Below are 13,878 nucleotides of genomic sequence, written 5' to 3'. Positions count from 1 at the left end.
TGAGAAGTTTGAAGTATGCAGTGCAACAAAATCTGATTAATATACAAAATATGGACGTATGGGTTGGATAGCATGTATGGGTTTCACAGTACACTGTGACGAAATGGTGGGCTAAAAATATGGGCCCCTTGGCATCATTTTGCTTAGGGCCACCAAATTGCCTGGGCCGGCCCTGATGCTACCAACAGTGGATACATCGGGGAGGACACTCTTCCTCGATAACCAGAGCGGACAGTCTACCCTTCGGTGTATTCATCGTTTTACTACTTTAACATTGTCCGTTAAATTAATACAAAATTTGAACCATTAAACATTTGAAAGTGATGTATTTATTGCATAAAGCAAACACATTGCTCAGCATTAAAAGTCACAGATTTTAATTAAATATTAAGGTTTTATTTTTAATATACAGTGGTACCTCTAGGATTAGGTTATTTTTCCATAAGAAGACATTATTATTCCATTAATTTGTTCCACACCCCAAAAACCTACACTAAATCCCTAATAAATACTGCTGTTACTATTGCAAATAGCAATTACAAAGAGCAAAAGTAATAGATTATGAATAAAAATCATAATAATAATAATTTGATAATAGTAATAATACCTGCGATAATGTAACGAATTGGGTTGTAATGTGGCAGACTTTTTTTTGCTGTACCTGAACGCACCGCGGGGCTGACGTTCTATTTTACTGTTTTGATGCCGGCCTCAACAGCAGCGGACACTAGGCTGTAAATGATTAGAAACCTGAGGTAGCTGACGATTTCTTTGGCGGTGTTCCCACAATAAGGATTGTCACCTTAATTTATAAAGACTGGCGAACGGAGGAGGACCGCCGGCCGAGATCAACATTCTACCGCCCTATTGTCGACCCAGTTCATGGATGCACACATCAGACATCATGCTTATATTTTGCTATCATTTACATCTTCATTTCAATGGTAAGCGTGACCTCTTCTTTTTTTCTCTACCAGCGCTAACCTTTTTGGATCCAGTGTTGATTTCTCTCACAAGAAAATCAGCCATGCGTCTGTCTTCCCGCAAAACAAAGAAACTGCGGCGCTGTCAAAAATCGTCGTATTTCGAGCATGTCGTCGGATGTAGAAACAAATAGCGAGTCAAATTTTACGCCGGATAGCGAAAAGATCATGTGTCGAACCGATCGTATGTCGAGGTACCCCTGTACTGCAAATAGCGTGGATGTTGAAATAAGTCAAATTTAAAGTGTGAGTGAAATTTGAATACTTTTATACATCGTGTCACCAGTAGATGCCGCAATTTGAGACAGATTACTTTAAACTGTAGCGGCAGCATGTAAAGCATCCTGAATACAGTTCGCAAAGATAAGGGTGAATAGGACAATTGTGATGTATCCTTCCAAATTGTCCCAAAATGCCTGACAAGAAGTACATAAGAGGAATGCGTGGGTAAAGTGTTCTTTTGGTTTGAATGGAGTGGGACAGCACTCAGTGCAATTCTCTGGCTTAACTTCATTTGAATAGACACTTCGCAGTGTGCTGCCCCTGAATGGAGACACGGCTACTTTAACTGCCAAATTAGCATTTGTCATTTAATTTGTTATTTATACTATTTAAGAGCGCTCCGCTTTCCTCTGTTGCACTCGGACATGTTTGACATCACGCCAGCGCTACTTCCGGTCTGGTCTTAAGCGTTACTTCACGTTGGGAATAAACCTGTCGCGATATGTAATAATTCCAATAATCGCACGGTAAATGAAAATGAAGGCGGTAATTTTCCCGCTGCGATTTATCGCCTCACGTGCATGCGTACGTGCGTGCGTGCGTGCGCGTGCGGCAGATGTGCGGCAGACGTGCTGTTAAAGTCCGGCTTCCTTGTTACCTACAGCGCAATATGCTGTGACGAGGACTCACTCTGTTTTATTGACTTCTGCGTATGTTCGTTTTATACATTTGAGTTTGCGTGACCATCATTCAATGGTTGGAGGCGGGACCGAGTGCAATGTCGGCGTACAGCAATGAGGGAGCAGAGTGAGGAAGACGAAAATGGACGGAAATTGCTGATTTTCAAGCCAAACACCACAGCCCTGGGGTGTGGGAATATTTAATAAAATTAAAATGGCGAGGCAACCAAAAAGGATGAACCAGTCTGCAAAATGTGTTTGGAGGTTGTTTCAACAAAGAGGGCCAACATAACAAACCTAGATGCTCATTTGAAACACTATCACCATCTTTAGTTTTCATTGCTTGGTAAGAAGATTGCTTCCTCGTCTCGTCAATCGACAATTACAGAGGTAATCGCTTGATTTGAGAAATACAAACGAGATCCCGCAAAATGGCGTTCCATCACGGAAAGTGTAGTCCGCTACATTGCTGAAGAAATGAGACCGTTTTACCTCTTTTTAATGTTGTTTGACACTTAGGCTAGGTTCATACTGCAGGTCTTAACGCACGAATCCAATTTTTTCGTGTTTTTCCGACTCAAGTGAAGCATTAACTCGACGGTCTGAATGTGACAAGTCGCATAGAAGTGGATCATTTCAAATCCGATCTGGGTCACTTTCGTATATGGTCTAAATCCGATCTGGGCCACATTTTTCCAGATTGTAGCTGGCGGTCTGAACTTTCAAGTTTCCCGAATCGGAATTCATGCAGCAATTACGTCAGCAAAGCGAAAGCGGCACGCAGGACGGGATCGAAGTAGCTGTGACTTAGCTTCTAGCTTGAACACTGCTTTTATGCAGAAGTGGGCTTGACCACATTCATAAAAAAATAAAGAAAGAAAAGGATAAGCCTTACAATTTTCGATTTTCATTCTATGCGCCGAATGAGCAATATTTCAGTACTGCTTAGATGGCCGAGACGGGGCAAATTGACACACCCACATCATGTCACGCACACAAGTCAAGGCTTATGTGCATGCGTGTGTGCGTTCTATCAGCCCATATAAACTTTGAAAAAAAGACTAAACAGGGATTATTAATGTCTTATTTGTGTCATCTTTTTGGAAATCAAAATATAATCACCCTGGAATGACATACAGGTAGCATGTGTAATTTGTTTTGATGCTTCTGCGCATGCGGGTCAATTTGCTCAGCGCATCTGGGACTGTGAATTAGTTCGTATGCGTGATACTTGAATGGGCTCCATGGACAAAGGCAGTCTGAATGGGCATGCCAAAAAAACAGACATGACAAAAAATCGGATTTGTGCATTAAGAACTGCAGTATGAACCTAGCCTTAGTGAAGCCAAATTTTTTGTTCCTGCTACTTAATTAATGTATTTTTCTCTGTTGTTGTTGAAGTGCAATTGTTTGTGTTACTAGAACTTTATACCAAACTCCCATGTGGCATATTAAAACCCTTCAGCCCATAAGGACACTCAGATTCTCATTCTTCGATTCTCAGCAGCTAAATAGGACAGGCTTTAAAAAACAATAAGAACTATACCACATAATTTATTTAAAATAATTTTGCTGACTGCCAAGTTAATGTTTGCAGACCCCTGTTATTGGAGTGCAATTTTATTTTTTCTTGAAAAAGACATTTTATTTATTCTGTGTTTCTGTGTGGTATTGATATTGTTGTCTTTTACTTAAAAGAGGCATGGTCTATTGTTTTTCGTTGTGATTTCTTAAAAAGTATTTTTGAATTTAAGAGTAAATGTTTATTGCATTTAAATGGGTTTACTTAGTATTACTTAGTATTATTAATATATACTGTATACTGTGTTATTGTAAATTGGTAAAAAAAAAAAGGGGGGGGGGGGCGTAATAATATCGCTTATCGCAATAATTTATGAGAGAATTTATTGCCCACTAAAATTTGTTATCGCGACAGGCTTAGTTGGGAGGCAGGAGTGAACGCCAGTTTACATCAAGAAGGCGGAGAAACGGTTAGTTTATATAAATCTGTAATTATATTAAGTAGAATCCAAAGGTCTTTATTTTCTCTCACAAGCCTTTTGTCTGCCCTCTGACAAATAGGTATACAGTGGGGCAAAGAAGTATTTAGTTAACCACTAATTTTGGAAGTTATCCCTCTTGAAAATATTAGAGAGGCCTGTAATTGTCAACATGGCTAAACCTCAACCACGAAGGACTTAAATCCTGCACTGCCATACATGTCCCCCACATCCAGGACATAACACATTCTCGCAGTCCTCTTCTGGATCATCCAAATGCTCTCTAGCAAACCTCAGATGGGCCTGGACCAGAGGTTGCGCTAGACTTTTTCGTTGTCTGTCATTTTGACTGACAGGGTCATAAAAATCCGGTCATAATCTATTTTTACCCGTCACTTAAATTTTTGAAATGTTAATAATGACATATTCAATAGTATTTAGTTTTCATTCATCTTTAATTGATATTCTGTCCGAACAAGCGTAACAGAATCCACACCGCGCCATCACACATCAAGCAGCTGTGCTTCTCTCTGCTCCATATAAGCAATATTTCAACATTGCTTACACGGCCGAGAGTCGGGGCAAACTGCCCGTATGTGTGTGTGACATGCACGAACAGTGCGTGCATGCTATCGATCCATATACTTTCAATATAAGCCTAAACGGGGATTATATATGCCTGTTATTTGTGTCCTCTTTTTAACAGCAACAAGCATATGGCTACGTTCGTACTACAGGTCTTAATGCACGAATCCGATTTTTTGTCATATCTGTTTTTTTGGCGTGCCCGTTCAGACTGCCTTTGTCCATTGAGACCATTCAAGTATTACGCATACGCCCGACATAAGTCCGACATGCGCTGAGCAAGATGACCCGCATGCGCAGAAGCATCAAAACAAATGACCATACAATCACACATGCTGGCTGTCATCCGTCATTCCAGGGGTATCATATTTTGCTTATTAAAAAGAGGATACAAATAACAGGCATAAATAATCCCTGTACAGGTTTATATTCAAAGTATATGGATCGGTAGCATGCACGCACTGTCCGTGCATGTCACACACACATACGAGCAGTTTGCCCCGACTCTCGGCTGTGTAAGCAATGTTGAAATATTGCTTATATGGAGCAGGCTTATCCTCAAACCTATTTTTATTTTTTTATGACTGTTGTCAAGTCCGACCTTTCCTAAAAAGCCGTGTTCAAGGCAAGCTAGGCGCTAATAACGCACAGCTGCATCGCTACCGTAGCTACCGTACCGTCTCTCGCTTTTTGATGACGTAAATGCTGCATTAAATCCGATTTGCGGGACTGGACAGTACAGACCGCCACGACAGTCTGGAAAAATGTGGCCCAGATTGGATTTAGACCACATACGAAAGTGACCCAGATCGGATTTGAAATGGTCCCGTTCTATGCGACTTGTCACGTTCAGACCGTCAAGTTAATGCCTCACTCGAGTCGGAAAAACACGAAAAAATCGTATTCGTGCATTAAGACCTGTAGTGTGAACGTAGCCTTAGTTCGGACGCTCAGTTGCCTTGACATTTTTCCGAGTAAGGTCAACGACGTCATGCATCAAGAGGGTCAATAGCTAATTAATATGCTAACTCGCCATCCTGTGGTCTGGGGTGTGAATTGCAACCTGTCAAAATGACGGATGGACTTCAGTTTTTTCCGTCACCGTTTTAAAAAACCGGTCAACGACGGAAAATATTCGGTTAACGCGACCCCTGGCCTGGACGTGTACTTTCTTCAGCAGGGGGACACGTCTGGCAGTGCAGGATTTGAGTCCCTGGCGGCGCATTGTTACTGATAGTAGCCTTTGTTACTGTGGTCCCAGCTCTCTGTAGGTCATTCACTAGGTCCCCCCGTCTGGTTCTGGGATTTTTGCTCACTGTTCTTGTTATCATTTTGACGCCACGGGAAGTTGAAAGTCCGTGTTGCCCAACGACAGCCCCAAAACATCACTACTCTGATCTGATCTGCATGGAGGAATGGGCCAAAATACCAGCAACAGTGTGTGAAAAGCTTGTGAAGAGTTACAGAAAACATTTGGCCTCCATTATTGCCAACAAAGGGTACATAACAAAGTATTGAGATGAGCTTTTGGTATTGACCAAATACTTATTTTCCACCATGATTTGCAAATAAATTCTATAAAAATCAAACACTGTGATTTTCTGTTTTTTTTTTCTCCACATTCTGTCTCTCATGGTTGAGGTTTACTCATGTTGACAATTACAGGCCTCTCTAATATTTTCAAGTGAGAGCACAATTAGTGGTTGACTAAATACTTATTTGCCCCACTGTATGGCGCGGGTTCGGCAATGCCCCCATTAGCTCGCTATTAGGCCGCTATCTTATTTCCCTCGGTATTGTGCAACCATTGAGTTATGTTTTTTTTAAATTGTAAATAGGTGTGTCTGTATTGGTTTAAATAGTTGCATTGTTGTGGGATCTTTGTCATTGTTGTGTTTTGTTTTTCTGGTTGTGTCAGTTTGACGGTGAGAAATTCATAAATATCAGCTGCAAGCTGAACTATGGTGTGGTCGTCGATGTTACCGAAGGGAAGTAATAGTTACAGTGACTTTGCTCATTGAATTTATACTGACAAAAGGTGACCCAAAAGCAACAGAAAGTGACCTGCGTTGCCACTAAAATTTAACAGAAAGTGACAAAAAGTCAACACACATTCAAAAAAAATGATTCCGGTAGGTTGTAAAGTTTACTAAAAGACAATGTGCATTTTCAGCAAAAACACATCATGTTTCCAAGGTGAGCATGATTAAATCATGCAGTCCATACATAAACATGAACAATGAATGAGTAGCTAGATTAGATCATGTTGATGCAACATAATGTTAACGTGCCTTTCCAAACAATTGCAATAGTCTCGTCATTTCTTGCGAGATTTAAAAGTAGGGTTGCCAACTCCCTGAAAAAATAAGTGACACCTCATTGGTAGTTGCCTGGCACGGCCAGACTATTCTCCCTGTGTTTTTCAAACACTGAGAGGGTAGTCTGGGACCCAGCCCATTAACGGCCTCTCAAGCAAGTACAAAATCAATTGACAAATCAGATTTGTTTATTTGCGTGACGTGCTCTTAACGAGCAACGTCACTCTTTCGCGCTGGAAGTCGTCTCCGCAACAACACAGATGGCGAACAGGAAAGCCGAGAATATGTTCCAATCCACGGTAAAATCAGTTTTACATTACCAAAAACACATCCACACAAGTCAATGACCACAGTCTGTCTCGCGCGAGCCTTGTTGAATAAACTCCACTCTCCTCGTATGTTTACTTCGGCGCGCAAGTCCCTCGTCCTGCCCGTCGCTGATTGGTCCACTCCGCTGTCTGTTTGCTGTGGCTTGCTCCGCCCTGGTAATTTTATCCGCTTAATGGTGGCCAGACTCAATAGCTGAACAGCGGTGAGTCTGGAGTACCAGGCTACATTGGTAGAGCCGGCCGGCTCAATAACCGTCACCATTTAATTATTATTTTGTTTGTGAAAAGTGATTTATTTTTATTAGATGGGGCTTTGCAAGGCACACGCCCAGCTCGTAAAATTCCTCAACTTTATTTTTCTTTCTTTCTTTCATAATCTTATTATCCACGTTTTTTCGGTGCACTAGAGACTCCAAACCGTTTGACCGACCGGAACCGTTTAAATATCAAAATGACCGGAATTACATTCATTTTTAATGGCAAGCATTTTCTCTTCATTTTCAATGACAGGAAAACATAGGTGATTTTTGACCACTTACCATTACAACCCATTGACATTGAACTGGCGCCTAAGTAAGTCAATACCACTGACAGCTATGTACGTCCATGCCATTGACTATCATGAATGTCGCTACTATTGATGCCAATGTACTGGATTCCACTGAGGCATATATAGATTAATGCCATTGACAGCCATTTACGTTAAAATTAGGGCTGTCAAACGATTAAAATTTTTAATTGAGTTAATCACAGTTTAGAAATTAATTAATCGAAATTAATCGCAATTCAAACCATCTCTAAAAAATGCCATATTTTTCTGTAAATTATTGTTGGAATGGACAGATATGACAAGACGGATATATACCGTATTTTTCGGACTATAAGTCGCGTTTTTTTTCATATTTTGGCTGGGGCTGCCACTTATACTCAGGAGCGATTTATGTGTGGAATTATTAACACATTATGATATAATTTCACGTTATTTTGGTGTTTTGCAGTGACACTGATGGTTTTGTAAAGTTGTTAGCATGTTCTTATCCTATAGTTATCTGAATAACTCTTTATAGCTATGGCCACGTTTGCGTTCTGCCTTTGGCACTGTATGTTCAATTGTATTATTGACTTTTTTAACTTGAAATGGCTGCATTTAGTTTGTGGCGCTTTCACGCCCACGTGAGGGCGCAATCGCACTTGTTTACGTGAAGAGTGCTCACACGCCAGAAGAAGACGGACAGCTACGTAGCTCTGAGTGAGTGAGGGGCGAGTTAGCGAGAGAGAATAGACGGCTGCGAACCTACTTTCATTGTTTATGCTTTTAAATCATCTCTACAGAGGCAACGTCTGCGTGTATCATCTTTTCTGTTGTTGTTGTGTGTTTTCCACCCGCGATCGGACACTTAGAGCCAGTTGTGTGGTTGTTTGAACGATGTGCTAATGATAGCGAACGCATGCTAACCTGTTACTTATTACTAATAGTACCTAATTATCATTTATTTACGTTGATGCGAACCTGTTTTCTATCGAGGACCAAATTGATTCAGCAAATTATACGGACGTCCAGCATTGTCTTTTGGGAGTTCGCTGTATAGCCAGGACCGAGCAGTAACGTAGGATTTCGTTGTTCATACACTGTACACTGTACATTTATTTAGCATGTTGTTCTCTATTGTATTTTTATATTAAATTGCCTTTCAAGATGACATGTCTGTTCTATGTGTTGGATTTTATCAAGTAAATTTCCCCCAAAAATTCGACTTATACTCCGGTGCGACTTGTATATGTTTTTTTTCTCTTCGTTGGGCATTTTATGGCTGGATCGACTTATACTCAGGAGCGACTTGTAGTCCGAAAAATACGTTACATTCAACATACTGTAGACAAGGACTGTATTTATTTATTATAACAATAAATCCACAAGATAGCATTAACATTATTAACATTCTTTCTGTGAAAGGGATCCACGGATAGATTCGTAATGGATAAATGTGAGTTTGTATATTGTGGCTAAATATTGCCATCTAGTGTAATTGTTGAGCTTTCAGTAAATTATACTGTAGTGACTTAACTGTTCTGCCCAAATGCATGATGGGAAGTGGGGCAACCATGACTGTGTGTGGTGGCTGCAAATGCTATATCTTCTCTGCGATGTGTGCAATGCAGGGTGTTAAGAAAAAGATCAACTCCTGTCACTCTTCCCCACATCGCTCGTCCAATAGTTATAATTGTTGTGGAAGAGATGTCAAAGCTTTTGGCAATTAAATGCATGGCCCAAATGAATGCCTGTATCCACTCCACTAACATGTCTGCCTCTTAGCTCTGTATATACGTAAAACTGCGTCAATGTAGTCTATTTGTGGCAATGCGTGAGTGGGTCATTCCGTGCATTTATTATCAAAAAAAAATCATGACCGCCCGTTAACGCGATAAATTTGACAGCCCTAGTTGTGCCTTATGTTGGCTCAACATGTGTGCTTTATGTTAAAAGAACACAATTGCTAAATACTGAAGGAAAGCAATTTAATCAGGTGCAAATTATGTACCTGTATTTCTTTAATGTCGGTTCAACATGTTTTTTGGGGCGAACATGAGTGCCTTATGTCGGCTAGACATGTGTGCTTTATGTTAAAAGGACACAATTGCTAAATGCTGAAGGAAAGCAATATTATCAGGTGCAAATTCTTTCCATAATTTGTTTATGTCAGTTCTACACCCCATTTTTTGAGTGCATAGTCAACAGTAAATAATCTGGAAATACCCCATAATTCACAGGAAGACATTCGAGATTTCAGCAACAAAATTTTCAAAAACAGCAAGTATGATTTATATTTTATATGGTTTTTGTATATCGTTTTCTTTATCATCAGCAACACTTACGAAGATTCCAGTGTCTGAAGCAAAGGTGGGTTGTTGAGGAGCGAATCAGTCACGAACACCATATACGCCACCTTGTTCTCCAGACTCTCTTCCTCATCTGTAGATTTCAAAACAAAATGACCATCTGGACCACTGAAGAAAGAGAGCGAATCACAAGTGTTCACCTCTGTCAGGGAGGACAGTGTCGAAGGTGAGGTGCTTTACTCTCCTATCCTTGCATACAGTTGCCCACGGCGTCAGGCCCGGGCAGTCGTACTCTACTACCAGTGAAAAAAGATCCCATGGGAAGTCGGGGCCAAGATGCTGCTCGTACACAAGCACGCACCTACTGTCTTGAACACTGGGCAGACCAGACAAAAGGGATCATATATAAAGATGTCCCGATCGATCGGGTCATATGTATATATATATATATATATGTGTGTATGTGTATATATATATATATATGTGTGTATATATATATATATATATATATAAATATATATGTGTGTATATATATTAGAGCTGAAACGAGTACTCGAGCAACTCGAGTAACTCGAGTTTAAAAACTGATCCGAGTAATTTTATTCACCTCGAGTAATCCTTTATTTTGACAGCTCTAAGCATCACGTTTTGCTAGGACTACTTTTAATGCGGGACAACGCGCTGTCACGTGCGGAGAGGAAGAAGGGGGAAAAAAAAAACTTACCGCAGCCGACAGCCGCCACAAACGACGCCGACGTTGCTAAATACTAGCCCGCACAATGCTACATTGGTAACAGGTAGCGTCTGGTGCGTCTCATAGAGATCATATGTATGTTGAACTAGGTGCGAATTGACAAACTTGGCTGCGTCTGGGCAGCGTTTGTAAACAGCCGCCATCTTAAAGCAGTACATCGCTAAGCGCTAATAAAGAGCGCTAAGTGCTAATAAATAAGATTAACGTTACTGTCGCTACTAGCTCACGTAACGTTAGCCCTGCGGAGGGCTAGGTTTCAATTAATTATGACCACTGTCGATGCGTGGCTAACGTGTCTTACATACAGGCTTTAACATAACATAGCATTGTGGAGGTGGAGTGATCAGGGTGTAAAATAAAAACTCAATAATGCTAACTATCAATTTTAGCTCAGTAGTCATTGCTGGATAAAACACCAAGTAGCACTGGTCCCTAATGTGCTCCAATACAGCCTGTATCATACATTTATTTTGAACACTGCAAAAACTCAAAATCCTATCAGGACTTACAGTTTAGACTAACTTAAAACTTAACTAGAACTTAAAAATGGCTTGACACAAAGAGAAATTCAATTGAAACACGTGGGGAAAAAATCCTAACTTTTAAGTGATGTGTGTTATCAAGCGTAACGGCCTTTTTAGGTAAGATATACATATATATATATATATATATATATATATATATATATACATATATATATATATATTTTTTTATAAGATCTAAAAGTTTTTTGAGTGAAAGCAGTGAATTAGTCTTTTTTTTTTTTAATTCTAGTTACATCTGAGATGCAATTGTTGGCTGTTTTCAACAATATACATCGAAAATAAAGACATTGACTGAAAATGGTTCAAGATTAGATGAAATGTCTTGTTTTCTCATGTATATGTATAATTGCTCTTCACCTAAAAATATATTTGTTTTATCCGATTACTCGATTAATCGATAGAATTTTCAGTCGATTACTCGATTACTAAAATATTCGATAGCTGCAGCCCTAATATATATATATATATATATATATATGTATATATATATATTTGGGCTGTCAAAATTTGACGCAATTAACGCACATGTCCCGCTCAGACAGTATTCTGCCTTTTGGTAAGTTTTACAGCAAGGCTTTTTGTGCTGTCTAACAGCGAACTCTTGTGGTCGCTTTGCGACATGGTTTATTGTTTTCTTGCCAGTTCAATATGGCTGCACGACGTCTTGGGCTGACGCCTACGTTGTAATGTTGTGCTTATATGATCCTTTGACAAGATTTGTCCGTAAGTATGGTTGTTGTAAAGAATGTACATATTATGTTAGTTAGCGAAATGTTATATTTTTTGTATGAGACGCTTTTTGTTTATGTTTAGTGAACCTGTATAGCGTGCTAAGCTAACGTTGTTGCTAATGCAATGCTTGTGTACTTTTTTTTTGTAGTTTTACGACGGTCTAAAGAAGATAATGGTTTGAGGCCATTTTATTAATAAATCAGATGAAAAAGGAAGAAGTCTGATTATTAAGGCGTCGTTCACTAGCTGTCCAGCTTTGGAAAAAGTAGACGCTTCAGAGTGAGAATAGCATAGACAGATTTAAATGACAGTAGAGTGAAATGCCCACTACAATCCTTATGTACCGTATGTTGAATGTATATATCCATCTTGTGTCTTATCTTTCCATTCCAACAATTTATTTTACAGAACATATATATAATTTACAGAAAAATATGGCATATTTTATAGATGGTTTGAATTGCGATTAATTGCGATTAATTTTTAAGCTGTAATTAACTCGATTAAAAATTTTAATCGTTTGACAGCCCGAAAATATATATATATATATATTTTATTTTTTAAATTTAATTTAATTTTATTTTTTAAATCGTTTTCTAATTGTATTTAACGTTACAGAATAAATGTCTTACACTCATCCAGAGTAGTTTTGGCTTAAAGTAGGGCTACCAAATTTATTGCGTTAACAGCGGTAATTCATTTTTTCCGTTTTACCTATATACAGTGCCTTGCAAAAGTATTCGGCCCCCTTGAATCTTGCAACCTTTCGCCACATTTCAGGCTTCAAACATAAAGATATGAAATTAAATTTTTTTGTCAAGAATCAACAACAAGTGGGACACAATCGTGAAGTGGAACAACATTTATTGGATAATTTAAACTTTTTTAACAAATAAAAAACTGAAAAGTGGGGCGTGCAATATTATTCGGCCCCTTTACTTTCAGTGCAGCAAACTCACTCCAGAAGTTCAGTGAGGATCTCTGAATGATCCACTGTTGTCGTAAATGACCGATGATGATAAATAGAATCCAAATGTGTGTAATCAAGTCTCCGTATAAATGCACCTGCTCTGTGATAGTCTCAGGGTTCTGTTTAAAGTGCAGAGAGCATTATGAAAACCAAGGAACACACCAGGCAGGTCCGAGATACTGTTGTGGAGAAGTTTAAAGCCGGATTTGGATACAAAAAGATTTCCCAAGCTTTAAACATCTCAAGGAGCACTGTGCAAGCCATCATATTGAAATGGAAGGAGCATCAGACCACTGCAAATCTACCAAGACCCGGCCGTCCTTCCAAACTTTCTTCTCAAACAAGGAGAAAACTGATCAGAGATGCAGCCAAGAGGCCCATGATCACTCTGGATGAACTGCAGAGATCTACAGCTGAGGTGGGAGAGTCTGTCCATAGGACAACAATCAGTCGTACACTGCACAAATCTGGCCTTTATGGAAGAGTGGCAAGAAGAAAGCCATTTCTCAAAGATATCCATAAAAAGTCTCGTTTAAAGTTTGCCACAAGCCACCTGGGAGACACACCAAACATGTGGAAGAAGGTGCTCTGATCAGATGAAACCAAAATTGAACTTTTTGGCCACAATGCAAAACGATATGTTTGGCGTAAAAGCAACACAGCTCATCACCCTGAACACACCATCTCCACTGTCAAACATGGTGGTGGCAGCATCATGGTTTGGGCCTGCTTTTCTTCAGCAGGGACAGGGAAGATGGTTAAAATTGACGGGAAGATGGATGCAGCCAAATACAGGAACATTCTGGAAGAAAACCTGTTGGTATCTGCACAAGACCTGAGACTGGGACGGAGATTTATCTTCCAACAGGACAATGATCCAAAACATAAAGCCAAATCTACAATGAACTGGTTCAAAAATAAA

The 13,878-nt window shown here is 39.6% G+C and overlaps 1 protein-coding gene across 5 annotated transcripts in view; it reads right to left on the bottom strand.

The window, feature by feature from the left end:
- The window catches only part of LOC130921047 (protein shortage in chiasmata 1 ortholog), a 57,674-nt gene that overhangs the window by 11,500 nt on the left and 32,296 nt on the right, over nucleotides 1–13,878 (bottom strand). For all 5 annotated transcript variants that reach the window (XM_057844667.1, XM_057844690.1, XM_057844684.1 and 2 more), the window contains 2 exons: nucleotides 10,156–10,331; nucleotides 9,992–10,088 (listed from right to left, as the gene is read on the bottom strand). In XM_057844667.1, the coding sequence (XP_057700650.1) occupies nucleotides 9,992–10,088; nucleotides 10,156–10,331 (273 nt within the window). The remainder of the gene's footprint in view (nucleotides 1–9,991; nucleotides 10,089–10,155; nucleotides 10,332–13,878) is intronic.

The sequence above is a fragment of the Corythoichthys intestinalis genome, chromosome 1 (genome assembly GCF_030265065.1).
Source record: "Corythoichthys intestinalis isolate RoL2023-P3 chromosome 1, ASM3026506v1, whole genome shotgun sequence".
Classification (NCBI taxonomy): Eukaryota; Metazoa; Chordata; class Actinopteri; order Syngnathiformes; family Syngnathidae; genus Corythoichthys; species Corythoichthys intestinalis.
The sequence above is the reverse complement of the archived record's forward strand: the minus strand, read 5'-3'. Positions and strand labels throughout refer to the sequence as shown.